This window comes from Trachurus japonicus, chromosome 13, assembly GCF_045865225.1.
Source record: "Trachurus japonicus isolate A0001 chromosome 13, Traja_1.0".
Taxonomy (NCBI): domain Eukaryota; kingdom Metazoa; phylum Chordata; class Actinopteri; order Carangiformes; family Carangidae; genus Trachurus; species Trachurus japonicus.
In genome coordinates this window covers 37,308,780-37,324,443 of record NC_140919.1, presented here as the reverse complement: position 1 = coordinate 37,324,443, position 15,664 = coordinate 37,308,780, and the positions used below count along the sequence as shown (strand labels likewise).

The 15,664-nt window shown below is 43.8% G+C and overlaps 3 protein-coding genes across 3 annotated transcripts; 1 reads left to right on the top strand and 2 right to left on the bottom strand.

Moving 5' to 3' along the window:
* Positions 1–204: 204 nt before the first annotated feature.
* Positions 205–2,405, bottom strand: neu4 (sialidase 4). Its single transcript, XM_085796385.1, has 3 exons — positions 2,161–2,405; positions 1,587–1,842; positions 205–1,498 (listed from the first exon to the last, which is right to left on the bottom strand). Exons 1-3 carry the CDS (start codon positions 2,359–2,361, stop codon positions 456–458), a joined length of 1,500 nt encoding a protein of 499 aa, XP_085652511.1. The 5' UTR covers positions 2,362–2,405; the 3' UTR covers positions 205–455.
* Positions 2,406–5,423: 3,018 nt separating this feature from the next.
* Positions 5,424–8,515, top strand: wdr53 (WD repeat domain 53). The gene is made up of 3 exons (XM_085796383.1): positions 5,424–5,478; positions 6,575–7,070; positions 7,797–8,515. The coding sequence occupies exons 2-3, from the start codon at positions 6,582–6,584 to the stop codon at positions 8,481–8,483; spliced, it is 1,176 nt and encodes a 391-aa protein (XP_085652509.1). The 5' UTR covers positions 5,424–5,478; positions 6,575–6,581; the 3' UTR covers positions 8,484–8,515.
* Positions 8,516–10,590: 2,075 nt separating this feature from the next.
* srprb (SRP receptor subunit beta) lies at positions 10,591–14,711 on the bottom strand. Its single transcript, XM_085796382.1, has 7 exons — positions 14,501–14,711; positions 13,691–13,785; positions 13,163–13,240; positions 12,987–13,069; positions 12,232–12,368; positions 12,072–12,126; positions 10,591–11,453 (listed from the first exon to the last, which is right to left on the bottom strand). Exons 1-7 carry the CDS (start codon positions 14,670–14,672, stop codon positions 11,243–11,245), a joined length of 831 nt encoding a protein of 276 aa, XP_085652508.1. The 5' UTR covers positions 14,673–14,711; the 3' UTR covers positions 10,591–11,242.
* Positions 14,712–15,664: the final 953 nt, after the last annotated feature.

Sequence of the window (15,664 nt, the reverse complement as noted above, 5' to 3'; positions counted from 1 at the left end):
AATGATTCATTCATTACTGATTAATGTGGCAATTATTTTCACAATCACCATTCCTCAGAGTCTAAAGTTGTGCTTTCAAATGCTGTTTGTCATTTGTCATTTGTCTAACCAACAGTCAGAAACCCAGAGAAGAAAAAATATTTGATTGATCTTCTAATGATTTCGGCTTTAATCGGATAATACTTCCTACAAATGGAGGAAAAATGAAGGGACAGTAAAACTTTAATGACTCTTCGTGTGTTCTACAAAATCATAACTGACAGACAATCAGCGAAAGACAAAAAACAAATCATAAACAAGGTTTTTCCATCACTTCGGATGGATCTGAAAATCAGCTGAGCAGCACAACAAAAACTACAAGAACATAAGTATCTCTCGTCAATAGTCTATAATACTTAGATTTGTTGTATACAGAAATCAAACACTGGAGGAGGGTGTAGCTTTATTACAGGCTTTTAAGACACAGAGCACATCTCGGTCAGCTTGCTCTTCTTTCTCCTCTTCTTCACGTGAGGCACCTGTTGGAGAATCGGTGCACGCTGAGCATCATGTTCACTACGCCCACCGCCCGTCTCATATTCTCTTATCTGCTGCTTTTCACATTCATGGTCGTCGTTCCCCAGCTGCTCATCTCGAGGCAGGTTATCAATGAGTTCGTACAGGGTGAAGATACTGAAGCAGATTTCATCGTAGGCCGTTTTGGTACCGCACTCGAACAGGCAGGCGAAGGCCACGGCGGGCGGGGCCCCGGGTGAGGGGGGCAGCTCCAGATAGGCCAGGTCAGAGTAGGCGCTGGGGCCCTCGTAGATCACCCACGGGCCTCGCCAGCTGTCCGGGTCGCGGGGAAATAAGCTGAGGAACATGCCCAGATCCTTGCGTGCAGTTGTCCATGTCGGGTGGGAGTACACCACCCAGGTGGGGGTGAGGAAATCTGGAGGGGGGCTGTGCTTAAGTGACAAAGGGCCGGTGGAGGCAGAGGTGACGGCTGGAGAGGGAGAGGTGGTGGTGTGATTGTAGTGAGTCATGCAGGACGTCCTGTGTCTGGAGCGGTGTATAGGTTGGTGTAACTGCTGGTTAAGACTTCGGCATAGATGTAATGGGGCAGGAAATCCAACAATGCTGCCATGGCAACCGTTCCGAGGCTCCACCAGCCTCTGCACCAGCTGCCCCTCCTGAAATACAGCTCCATCGTCCAGACTGAGGGCCTGCACCCTGTAGCCCAGGGGACTGCGAGCGTTACAGTACAACACGTTCGTCCCGTCCTCTTCATCCACAGACACCATCTGACACTCCACGCTCTCCGGGCCCGGCACCGCCTCCCCGAACCGCCACGTTCTCCCGTGGGTGTCGCTGTGAAAGCAGAAGGCGTGAGGGTTGGTCTGGCAGAGGTGACCGAAGCACTCCTTGCACTCGATGTGGTAGGCGTAGGCAGGGACGAGCAGGCGGCCTGACTTCAGCTGGATGCCGTGTCCCGGACCCAGAGCAAAAGTGGCCCATTCTGCAAGGAGGGAAGAAAAAAAGAAGATACAGATGTTATGTCAAAATTAGAAGAAAGACAAAAAAGGAGTCATTTTGAATCCTCTGACCTTTGATAGTGTCTCCGATCACTTTCTTGGTAAGGTCCGTGACACCGGTCCAGGTGTCTCCGTCGTCTGTGCTGCAGATGTAGCAGAGTCGGGTCACGTTTTTGCCCGTCACCAGCTGGTAGGACTCTGAGGTGTGGCCCAGAACAGCGATGAAGAACAAGAAGAGAGTACCTGTGAACTCGTCGTACACCGGGCACGGGTTCATGGAGCGGTGGCCTGTTAGAAAAGCAGTGCCCAGGACACGCATGTCCTCCCACTGGAGCAGCAGGGAGCAGACAGCAGTGCATCAGATACAGTGATGTGATGCAGGAATATGGGACAAGAAAAAACAAACCAACTGAGCAACACTTTAATTATAAAACACATATATTCACATAATGATTTTGACAAAATAACACAAGAGTGCTTTGCAGACTAGAAGGTTGTGATTGTAACCTTTGCAACTTGACTATGTCTTGGTACTCATCTCATATTTGTTCCAGTATCAATATGAATATTTACTTGTCGGAAAACTTTGATTTGCTTTATATTTCAAACAAGTTCTTTTGCTTTTATGTGGTTAACAAAAACTGACCTCGACATAGTTTCTGTAGAAAGTGCCTTTCCTCATGACCAGCAGGTGAGCCTGAGAGTCAGATGGGCTGAGCCTCTCCTCACAGAAGGCCAGGAAGGACTTGGAGTGGGACAGGTACAGCAGCGCTGGGACTCTGTACGTCACTCCGTTTGGCTCCTTGTGGAAGAGCACTGACCTCGCTGGAAAATAGGGTGACCTCATACTCTCCGGTGTATGAATAGTGTTGAGTAACTCTCAAGGCCTCTGAAGAGAAAAGTGCGGATTTTTTAAAGCCTGTCAATATGCAAACAATAAGCAGATGTCCATACTGTACTGTATGTTCACTTGAACAAGTTTTGTTTGCTGTACTTTTTCCTTCTGTGCATATTGGCCACTAAGAAATCCATCCTAAGAGTTGAGGGACAAAATCACCCTCAGTCATGAAACTGCAAACACCTTTTTGCTCTTTTTTTAATTTGAAAACATATTTCTCTGCAGAAAGAGGACTTCTGCTGCAATCATGTTACAAAAGGACAGGAGAAATGATTACTGCAGACAATACTCTGTACTTAGACACAGTGCAGAGAGTAAACACACAGGAGGATAGAAGAAGACATGCAGCTAAACAAAGATAAGCTAATGTACATGAAGAGCAAACAGGCAGATAACAGTATGCAGTGACGGACGAAGCTGTTACTGTAAACTGTAAACAGGGACACAGAGAGTGAAGTAAGATGAAACAAGACACTGTGGGATGAGGTAATCATGGGACACAGAAAACAGGTACAAAACAACTGAGCAAACAGAGGAGCAACAAGCATAAAACTGACAATGAATCACAATTAAACTACACCTCTATAAACATACAAAACCATAGACCACAAAACTATAAACAGGGAACAGAATTATGGAGAATAAACTATACACCGTACACAGGTATCATTGTCTGTTTGGATCTACATAGGATTTTACGTGCATCTTATTGCACAGTTTGTATTTCAAACTGTGACACATCAAATTTGAAAGTTCTGCATATGTTATGGTATTGCAGGGGTGTTGAACTCATTTAGATTCAATTTAAGAGATGGCGCAAAAGAATCTGATTAAAATTGTAAGTCATCTGAATCTTTAACTCACCAAAGAGTGTCTGGGAAAAGCCCAGTTTCAGAGGAAGCTAATCCATCTATTGTTAATGAGAATTCAGTTTGCCGTCTCAGCCACTGACACATTGTTAATTCACATCTTCCCCCTGATACTGGACCCCCTGTTCAAGCTGTCAAACGTCACATTTACCAGATCCATATTCAAAACAACTAAAGCTTCACACACACACTGTATTTATCTCATAAATCAGACAAGACAACAGTAAACAGTAACAAGCTATAGTCAAAGGCTGAAAACAGAAATGCATCTAGCAGAAGTTGTATAAGAAGTCTGGTTTTCAACAGACTGTCAAAACTACTCACAAATTTACTCAAAGATGTTTTAACAACTTCAACATAATATTACACAGTACAGAGGAACATCTAACTAAAACCATGATGAAGAAGTTGTACCCAATGCATGGGTGATGAGCAGAAAAAGTAAATACTTACAGTCCCAATGCTGTGTGAACTGCTGCTGGTTTGTATACTGTATGTGTCAGCACATGAATGTTGGGTTGACAGTGTAATGTGTGTGTGTGTGTGCGTGTAGTTGGTTTGTGTGTGTTTTCAGATGAGGGTCTGAAAACGATGGCCTCTCCTCTCCGTCCCCTATTCAGCGCAGCAGGATGGCATGCTGCTCACTGACCCAGAAATGGACCACACTCATCACATCTACAGCTTTGGATGAATCAGCGCTGAGCAGCCATTGTGAAAAATGAAGGCCGAGTGGGGCCATGCCCAACAATGATTCGATGATCTGTCCCCTCTGTGGTTTTCCTTCATTTTCTAATACTAATGTTGCTACTATTTCTGCAGCTTCTATTTCACACTTGATGTATTTATATAATATCCTTTTGTAAACCATTCATTGACACTTTTGTCTTTTTAGCTTGTCTTTATTAGGGTCATGTATGTCTCAATGCACAGTTTGATAACCACTTTGTCTGAAATTTGTTGTTGTTTTGAATCATTCTCATTCTCATGTTTGAATATCTCAAGCATTAATATATTTTTAGTCTTTCATTCCTACCAAGATACCTTGACATAATGAATTTAAAGCAGAAGTAAGCGATCCGGTCGTTTTGGCTAACTCCCTGTCAGCAGATGGAGTTAGCAGTCCCCGCCCTCGTCCCTACGTGACCACATTCACGCGCATCCCTTGGCTGCACACACAGAGAGGACCGCCCCTTTATGCTGTTCTCTCTCCTCATTGGATAAAGGTTGTAGGATACAAGGAAAGTTTTCTCCTCGGCTTACAGCAGAGCAGTGACTGACAGACCCGTGTTTCAGACCAAACACTCTATGTAAGTGATTGCCGTCGGAAGATATAACTATTTAAAGGTGTACAGAAATGGCCGTTTGTCCTGTTTGTTGCGCCGAGTTGTCACGAGCTGCAACACGAGTTTACCCGAGTAAGGAAAACGAATTTGATTGGTCGTTATCGAGCAGGCGGCATATTCAAAGCTTGGGGCGAGACCGAGCTCCGTGTGTGTGTGTGTGTGTCTCAGACGTTTGAATGACGGATGACGGATCCAATATCAGTGGCTGGTGAATCGTGTACAGGCTGACGTATAATCCGTGCGCCTGCATTATCCAATGCGGAAAAAAAAATACACACTTTCATCCCGGATTTACTCAAAAGTAGAATTTTGCACAAAGTTTGGCCTACATCGTCTGAAAGATGAGTTATCCCATTAATTTTATGATCCAGAGTGGGCTCAAATTCAGTTTTCTTTTCTGTACACCTTTAAGACTTATATTAACACAAACATTACGCATACTTCTGCTTTAATATTTGATATTCAAATTTCTCACTAGACTTTGATATTTACCTTATTTCTTTTTATATATTTAACACACAGTATTTCCCAATTTAATTTGAATATTGAAAAGATAAACAGTAAAACACAAAAATAATAGGCTATACCCTGTCTTTTTTCTTTCAGGTTGTAGTTTGCTACACCTTGGAACAAAAAAAGAGAATAAACATTTACTTGTTAAATATTCAAAACCACATTAGCGCTGTAACAGTAGGTTTGAAAATTGAATTGAAATTGATTGATTGATGGCCACCGGGCCCCTGATCAATGCCTACAAGACAGAACTCAGGGCTGGGTTAAAACTCACTTCAATGTGACGTAATCAAACAGCGACTCAGCCGCACATGGCAGCCTGATGAACTACACTCGCTAAGGTAATCCTCCTGTTGTGGCCTTTTATCAACAGTCACAGCGCTGTCATGTCATGATTTATTGTTTTGTCCACCTCGACAACAACGTGTTTGTTACCGGAGACAAACTTCCAGCTCAACACGAAGTTTATTTTAGCTTTGAGGCTAATAACGAGTTAGCGGCGCCACCGCTCCCTCGGTCTGGTTGGTTTCATCAGGTTTCACGTTTGTTTTCCTCTTCAAATACAAAGTACTTGGTGATGAGACGCAACCAATGAATGCTCGTCCTTTATGTCTCATTAAAATAGGAAGAAAAACGTAACAGTAAAGCATTTATGTACATTTAACCACTTGCTGTCGTCGTGTTGTGGTTATGTTACTATGTTGTTGTTCTTACTTTTTAGTCAGACTGGCCATTATTCAAGACAAGTATGACAAGACAAGCACACTAATTAAATTGTATTCTGATTGGTTATATCTAATTAGTTTATTTATAGCTATTTTTGACTGGTTGAATGTACAGTACAGGCCAAAAGTTTGGACACACTCAATGCATTTCCTTTATTTTCATGACTATTTACATTGTAGATTCTCACTGAAATTCCACTAATGAACCCTGACAAGGCAACACCACCTGTGAAGTGAAAACCATTTTCAGGTCAGGTTCACCTCTTGAAGCTCATCAAGAGAATGCCAAGAGTGTGCAAAGCAGTAATCAGAGCAAAGGGTGGCTACTTTGAAGAAACTAGAATTGGTGGGGGCAGAGATAGAGGAGGAGGAGGAAGAAGAAAAGAAGAAAGAGAAGACAAAGAAGAAAATACATGTTTTCAGTTATTTCACACTTTTTTGTTAATTCCACATGTGTTCATTCATAGTTTTGGTGCCTTCAGTGAGAATAAAGGAAACACATTGAATGAGAAGGTGTGTCCAAACTTTTGGCCTGTACTGTATGTCGCTGTATTGAGTTGTAAATGGTTGGTGAGTTATCTTTCTTCTGTGACTGATTGGTTAACTTGGTTCCCAGTCCGACTGCTCAGTCTGCGTGGTGGAGGCATTTAACCCTGAAGCTTGTAATTCAAGTTTATGTAGTAACCTAATAAATTGTCAATATGTTTTGTAGGGTCACCATGGCCAGGCAGTGGTCCGAGGGCCACTCCTCATCCATCCTGTGTGTTGGAGCTTCCCCGGGCCCCGAGGGTCTGCTGGCGTCCGGCTCCGAGGGCGGAGAGGTGGCGGTCTGGAGCCAGGAAGGAACCATCGTAGGCAGACTCACCCTTCCTGGGGAGGAGGACAGCACCAGCGTTGTGTTTTCACCCGCAGCCCCGGGTCACCTTTATGTGTCGCACGGAGACGCGGTGAGCGTCCTCGACCCCAGGAACCTGAAGGGGCCCGTGGAGCAGTTTACGGGCGCAGGAGAGGAGGAGATCAACGCTTTGGCATTGAATGAGACGGGTTCGGCCCTGGCAGTGGCTGATGACTCGGGGGCGGTGCGGGTGCTGGAGCTCCCCGGGGGGAAAGTGTGTAGGACTCTTCGCAGACACACAAACATCTGCTCCTCTGTGGCCTTCAGGCCTCACAGACCCAACAACCTGCTGTCTGCTGGACTGGACATGCAGGTCAGAGAGAAGGAACATAAAACTGTTGCTATTTGTGTGTTTTTTTTCTTTTCATATCATCCAGTATTACTCCTTAAAGGGATAGTTCACCCCAAATTCAAATTTCACTCATTATCTACTCACCCTCATGTCAACTAAGAGCTGTGAGAAGTTTCAGAGTCCTCCGTGCCTTCTCTGAGTTATGGGGGGGTCCGTGCAGCAGTATTTGTCCATATAATGGTTGTCAATGGATAACAACTTTCTTCGTCCAAAAAGACACACCAAAAAACATCCAAATACCTCCGTACTGCTCGTCTGTAATGTCCCTCTTGTATTGAAGCCCCGACATGAGAAATTGTTCCGAAAAAAAATTAAATAAGTCTATATTTTAAGCTTGTTTGTAGCGGAAGCTACCAGTGTCTCAGTTCACTGCTCTTCCTGTGTCGACCGGCGGAACAATTTCTCATGTCGGGGCTTCAATACAAGAGGGACATTACAGATGAGCAGCATGGAGGTATTTGGATGTTTTTTGGTGTGTCTTTTTGGACGAAGAAAGTTGGTATCCATTGACAACCATTATATGGACAAATACTGCTGCACGGACCCCCCGCTGTAACTCAGAGAAGGCACGGAGGACTCTGAAAATTCTCACAGCTCTTAGTCGACATGAGGGTGAGTAGATAATGAGTGAAATTTGAATTTTGGGTGAACTATACCTTTAATTTGTTTTACCCTGTCTGGCTCCAGGTGATGCTGTGGGGTCTGCAGAAGACCCGCCCACTGTGGACTCTGAACCTCCAGGATGTAGCAGAGGATGAAGGCGACCAACAGCAGCGTCCCGGCCAGCTTTTCAACCCGCCGCTGGCTCACTGCGTTTCTGTGGCAACGTGTGGAAACATTTTGGGCTGCGCCGCGGAGGACGGACGGGTGCATCTGATGCGGATCGGCAGCGGCTCGAAGCTGGAACAGCAGGGGGCGGTCAAAGCCCACAGTCAGGGAGCCTCACAAGCCCACTTTGTGAATTTCCTTTCCCACCCGTACTGGCTGGTCAGCGGGGGAAACGACGGCCACGTCGCCCTGTGGGACCTCAGCAAGCACCCGGTGGTGGCTCCGGACGCAAAAACCAAACCCAGAGCGACGGCAGCTCAACGCAGGAAGGGAAAAGGCAAGACGAAGAGGAAAGAAGAGGCGCAGGACAAAGCAAAGACCCCGCACAAGGATGAAGCAGAGGGAGAAGAAGCTGCGGTGGAGGGGGAAGCAGCAGCAGCAGCAGCTTCAGAGGAGGCGACGGAGGAAAAGTCTGGGCCCAGACTGAGCATCAGTCACGGGGACAAGGTGAACTGGCTGTGTCCTGCGGTGCTGAAGGGAGAACACTGTGTGGTAGTGGCAGATCAGAGCTGCAGTCTGAGCGTCTACCCTCTGTCTCACCTGTAGAGTCACTCCACTGTCTGCTCTTAAAGGGATAGTTCACCCAAAATTCAAATTTCACTCATTATCTACTCACCCTCATGTCGACTAAGGGCTGTGAGAAGTTTCAGAGTCCTCCGTGCCTTCTCTGAGTTACAGGGGGGCTCCGCGCAGCCGTATTTGTCCATATAAATATAATGGTTGTCAATGGATACCAACTTTCTTCATCCAAAAAGACACACCAAAAAAACATCCAAATACCTCCATACAGCTCGTCTGTAATGTCCCTCTGGTATTGAAGCCCCGACATGAGAAATTGTTCTGAAAAAAAATTAAATAAGTCTATATTTTAAGCTTGTTTCTAGTGGAAGCTCCCAGTGTCTCAGTTCATTGCTCTTCCTGTGTCAGACGGGCAGAACAATTTCTCATGTCTGGGCTTCAATACAAGAGGGACATTACAGACGAGCTGTATGGAGGTATTTGGATGTTTTTTTGGTGTGTCTTTTTGGATGAAGAAAGTTGGTATCCATTGACAACCATTATATGGACAAATACTGCTGCACGGACCCCCCCGTAACTCAGAGAAGGAACAGAGGACTCTGAAACTTCTCACAGCTCTTAGTCGACATGAGGGTGAGTAGATAATGAGTGAAATTTGAATTTTAGGTGAACTATCCCTTTAACATCTCTTGGTGACAGGAGAGCTTTATTTTGACTTGCTTTGGTTTGGTTGTTGTGTATCTTTGAGATTGAGTATACAATCCTGTGGTTTTTTTTTTCTTCCAAATATGTGGCAACATCTTTTTTTTTTCAGGAGCTCTCGTCACAAAACGTCATCTAGTTTAAAAGTAGTGATGACGATACATTTCTAATTTAGAAGACACGCTTCCCTTTGGGTGTCCTTTTAGCGATAAAGATAGTCAACACAGTTTAATTATCATTATGCAACATAAGATTGCGTAACGAAATCAAAGCTGTAGTCTTATGTTACACACACACAAAAAAAACAAGTTATATAAATGAATTAATTAATAATTAAGTGATGATAAATAAATAAAACTCTTTTCATGGTGGAGTGCGGAGGATGGATTCAGTCGACTCACAGCTCGAGGACAGAAACTGCTCTGACGTCTTGTGGTGCGGCGGGCGGTTATTTCTGTAAGGTGTGGGCATCGTCTTTTAGTGTCCTTTAGTACCCCACCCCAGTTTGTTTGAAACGTCATACAGTTAATATTCACTATCTGTAATAAATAAATGACTAAGGCTGATCAGCTGGGAAATCACTGAACCATCATTAGTGCTGAGTTTCACTAGGATGTGTGTGTGTGTGTGGCCCCTGGATGTCTGGTCTACATGGTGTCTCTCCATCTGGTCCAGTGACGTAGATCTTTACAAGAAGAATCAAGCTTCTCGTAAAAGATACTTCTCTGAGGTTTCACGCAATATTTGACTAAATGTGTAATTGTTTTTCAGGTTTCATTTAATGCAAGCTTCATTAGGTTTAGAGTGTGTATGTTTTCCTATAAAAAATGTGCTCCTTCGAAATATATTTGCTGACATAAAAATTTTGTGTGACATGTCCGTAGTCTGTTAAACTACCACATCAGACCCTGCATTTTTATTTATGTCTAAATGAGTCTGCTGTGTTTTTACAGATAGAAACATCTGAATCCAAACCAGGTGCCAGACAGAAAACACAGCACTGAGATCTGACAGTTCACAGCAGATTACACAGCCACGCTTTTAAATTGCTTTGCGTCCTGTGATCTGTCACATGACCTCGTCCTCTGGGCTACAGTGGTGCCATTTTTAAAATGAATGTAAAGCAGTGACTTGTGAACTGATGCCTGACTAACTGCCGCATAATTACATTTTTACGCTGTTTTTTTTTTCCTGTACATGTGAATGATTAAATCCTTTTTGCTGCCTGTGAATCATTACAAGCTGAATATGTTAAATTTGAAGTGTTGTCCCAATCTGCTCTATTTCTGTGACACTACCACACTTTAAAGACTTGTCTTTGTGGCTGAAAATGAAACCTCTTCTTCTTGCATCTTTAACAAGCATCGAAAAACTCATCATTTTCTTTCTGTCTTTTCTTTTTAAAACAAGCCAGACAACTACAACCATAACATTTCATTCTTGTATGACTACAATAAATCCATACATTCATTGCAAATGCACTGTATTCGCACAGTACTTCCACGCAAATAAACCGTCATTCTGCAAACAAGCAAAACACTTTCCTATAAGAATATCAGAAAAAAGGCACAACGCTGACAGAGTGGATGAATAATTGCTTTTCATGCCTGTTGTCATAGGTCCGATTAACAGACATTTTAAACAAAAATGGCAAAATGACCTATGATTATTTTTCTTTCAATTGCAGTTATGAACAAAAAATAATTTCAAAAAATTCTCAAAGCTAAATATATTTTCTAATCAAGCCTAATAAAGCTTCTTAAATTGGATGTTCACAGTAAGATGCTCACTGAAGAAGCACATGACAATTTGTCAGCACAGCAGAACAACCTGGCAAACAGCTACAAGCTTTCACAGTCTTTTTGGAGTTTGTTTCTTTCTTTGAATATGTCTCGGATGCTCTTCTATCTTCAATGTCATTTTATGTTTTACATCGACGGTCAGCACAGCTAAGAGCCGTGAGTGACTGGTCAGTTCCTCCACTGAGATGCATCTGTCATCCCCTCCTTTGATTGCTGAGGTGACTGGACGTTGAGGTGATCTGATGCAAAGTCTGCGTCTTTCAGGATGCCGAGTTGCTCATTTTACAGCTTAGCCAGGCTCTTCTCCAGGTTTTCGATGTCTGCGCTTCCCTCTTCGCCCTTGTTGCCCCGGGCGCTGCACTCCAGGAACTCCACCTTCATGGGCAGCTGGCTGAACTCAAAGTCCTTGCCTTTCTTCCCCAGATGCAGGTTGCCACCAACCGAGCCGTCCTGAGAGCTGAGGGCCGCCGAGCGCGTCACCCGCAAGGTGTTCCTGTGAAAAAACAACAGTGTTGAGGCATCTCCATTTGCTTACTGTTTAATAAGTCAAAAAGATTAGTGTTAACCTCAAGATTAGCACTACTCAGCATGAGCAAACAGTTCATATGTTTACTCTATGGCCCCATGACTTTGTCAAGTTGATTTCCCCAAAAGCTTGTTACAAACTGGGGCTGGGATGTTTCAGGGACATAGGTGTTAACCAGAGATGATGAGTCTAACAAAACGACAACTGAGCTACATGCTGGGAAGCGTAAAAGCTATTGTGCATACAGTCAGTTAGATGCCAGGATGTCTTGGGCTCTGCTTTATGCAATGATGCCTAATTTGTTCAATTAAGTGTCATTTAAAACCAAAATTGACAAGATTAAGATGAAGAATTATCTTCATCTTAATATAACTTGTATATAATGCCAAATTTGCTTTTATAATCTGACATTTATGAAGAATGATACAAAAACAATCACCAGCATAACAAGTCAAATTATCAGGAATAAATACGTATTACAACATGTGGGGAAATTAAAATCACCTAAAATATATCTGCATTAAGAATTGAACATACATCATGACTGTGACAGTGATGATCAAAACATCCAATAAATTTACTCACAGTTCCTTTTCCAGTTGCTGCTGAATCAGTTTAGCAGATTTTGCCATGGTGATATCTGAAGAATGAAGATGGAAGTTAGAAAGTTACAAAAAAACAGTTCAGGAAAGACTGGAGGTGACTGAAATGATGATACTTTGTGTTTGTTGAAGAGCTTCTTCACCTTGTTTGTTACACGCCACCAGGAGGGCTGGGACATTTCTGGAGATCACGCTGTCTGTCAACAAGACGTACATGAACTCTGCCACGTCTCTCACTTCCTTCTGGAAGATGGCGCTGTCCACTACGAACACAATCGCTCTGAAGAGATGGGTGACAATACAATAAAAACACTATGAGCTCAATAGTTGATCAACAGAGACATGCTTGGTCAGATACTTAAATAATAATTTAATTGTCATTTTAAAATCAAAAATACCAGATTTGGGTTATCAAATAGAAATGATTGCAGAAAGGATTTGCTGTATCCAACATTAAAGCAGAAGTAAGCGATCCGGTCGTTTTGGCTAACTTCTTGTCAGCCGATGGAGTTAGCAGCCCCCGCCCTCGTTCCTACGTCACCACATTCACGCACATCCCTTGGCTGCACACACAGAGAGGGCCGCCCCTTTATGCCGTTCTCTCTCCTCATTGGATAAAGGTTGTAGGATACAAGGAAAGTTTTCTCCTCGGCTTACAGCAGAGCAGAGTGACTGACAGACTCATGTTTCGGACCAAACACTCACATATAAGTGATTGCTGTCGGAAGATATAACTATTTAAGTCTTATATTAACACAAACATTCCGCTTACTTCTGCTTTAAATAGCCTAATTGTTCTCTGGGGTTTCATAGACTGAATACAATTTAAGTAGATTCATTAATGAAACTGATTGTTAGTTAAAATAATATGTAATGTAATAAAACATCAGTATTTCACCTGGCTGCAGACTTGAACTTCTCCAGGTACTGAGGACGGAGACTGTCGTGTCCTGGCAGGTCTATCAGAGTCCAGGTGCTGCCCTGAACACAGGAGAGACAGGAGAGACATGAGACACAGCTGTAAACCAGGCTCATCACCGCTGGACGATGTGAAAACGCAGCAGACTCACTCACCCTGTCGTTTTTAGCTTTGTACGGAGCGCTGCTGTCGGTGATGGAGGTCTGTGTCCGCTTGAACTTCCCCGCCAGCAGCTGTGGGAGACAGACAGCAGAGACACGGTGGTCAGTAACAGAGCAGCAGGTCGACCACCACTCACCGGCCGAGCGGAGGGTCCTGTCCTGTCCTGTCCTGTCCTGTGACGGGACAACGTGGCGGCTCAGTCTCGGCCTCGGCTGCAGCCAGGGCCGTAGTATAGGGGAGAAAGGTGGTGATAATTCTAGGGGCCCAGCGCCCAGTAGGGCCCACAAAAAACCCCAGTAGTCTAATCTTTGTATGATTGATTTATTCTGCATAAGACCCTGACTGATACTCATAGTAATGCTGCATTAGCATCAAAACAAAGTAGGCTAAATAAAAAAAATGATAATACATACATAGTCTAAGAAAAAAAGTGGAAAAGTCAGGGGGCAGGGGCCCACTTTAGTCTTCTTTCAGGGGCCCAGAATTCCTAGCAACGGCCCTGGCTGCAGCCACTCACTCACCCGGCTGAAGAGCAGCGTCTTCCCGGAGTCACACAGGCCGACCAGCAGCACGGCGCTGCGGACAGTCTTACTGCTCAGGAAGTACTTCAGGAAAACTGTGGAGAGAGGAAACACCAGGGGCTCTGTCACTGACACCGTTATAAAAAAAAAACAAAACAAATGTTGACAACACAGAAGCAATGGGTTTGAATGGGTTGGATGGAGAGAGCTGTGTAAGTGACAGCTCAATCAATCAATCAAAATGTATTTGTATGGCACTTTACAGTAGCCAGACGGTACCCAAAGTGCTTTACATCAAGGCAATAAAATAATACATAAAAACAATACATAAAAACCCAGGAAAGTGCCACAGTGCTGCAAGAAGACACAAGGAAGTGCTACTAGTGCTGCAGGGTGTTAAAGGCCCTCTAAAAGTGCATACAGTAGAATAAAAACTTAAGAGCAGGACTTCCCTAGTCAGAGTTAAATGCTAATCTAAAAAAGTGCGTCTTTAGCTTCGATTTAAAAAAGGCTGGGGTCAGTAATGGTGCGACTGTCGGGTGGCAGTCTGTTGACAGCTGTCTGTTTCATCTGAGCAGCTAGCTTAGCTTCCTAGTTAACAAGGAAACACGGCTCGTGGCTCTAAAGAACAGGGACTTTTACTAAATAAATACCAGTAATTAAATGTCAACCCCACTTAGAAAACTAACTTTCCACCACGTTAGTCCTCTGTATCTACCCACAGCCCACACCACAGCTCAGAGACCCACGGCCCAGCCTGTCATGCTAACACGAGCTGCTAAGTTAGCTGCTAGCTGCCTTCCTTCCTACCGCAGGTGACGACCACCGCCGCCAGAGCCACGACCACCCCGATCAGAAACACCGGGTCCTGCTCCTCCAGCTGCTGCCGGAGCGACTCCATGAGCGGCTCGAACGGGTTTTCTGCCGTTTCCACCTCCGTTTTCTCCCCCATGTTGTTTCCCCCGGTGCTGTCTGCCTCCATCTCTCTCTCCCTTCAGGCTGCTAGCTCACACTCACTGCGAGCCGTGTTGCCAGGTTGGACGGAGAAGAGAAAAACACCCTCAGCCGCTCAATTTTCACTACCAACACTATCATTTTATGTTTTTCCCCATAAAGTTGATCGATACTGCTACATATGAGATATAAAATCTCGTTAGAATGGTTTAATCCATATGAATACATTACGTCTTGATTATTGCAATAAACAGTGAATGTAATATTTAAAAAAGAAAAAGAAAAATGTAAGTATTATGCAACCGGCTTCTGTGAGTTAGTTAGACATTAGTCTGCTGTAATTGTCTCTTTACAGACCTCTAGAAGTTAACCTAGCTATAAACCGCACTATTGGTAGAAAAGGTAGCTCCAGTTGATCAGATAAAAGACCATTTTTACCCGCACAAATGAACGAGAAAGTTTCACCAGGGGGTGAAAAATCATCCAACCTGGCAACACAGAGTGGGACACGTCTCCTTCCGTCCGTCCATCTAAAACCCGTAAAGAGGCTGAAGTGACAGCAGGGGGCGCTGCCGATCAGGACTGTGTGGTCACTGCTGTGGTGTCAAAACTTGGAGGCTACTGGTACCAGTCAGTTTGAAGTTTTCTTTTTACAGTCTATGGTTTGAAGTCACCACCTTATAAAAAAATAAGGTTAACTGATAAATTGCAAAAGTAGGCTAAAATCAAAATGATGAGATGAGTAGCTAGGCTATATGTTATGTTGCTTTTAACAAATTATGAGAAGCCATCATCTGCTAAATCAAAACTATGATGAAACAAAATGTCATGCGTTTTACGTTAGTTTATTCTCCATCTAAGCAAAACTTATGACCTAGAGTCAATGACACAACTTGTGTAGGTGGTAGGCTAATATATCCCAAAATATTTCTCACAAAATCATGTCCGTGAGAGACTAAACCAACGAAGTAAGCTGAAAAAAGTTTATCCAATGAAAAAAATCTCTAACTTTCCCTTCGT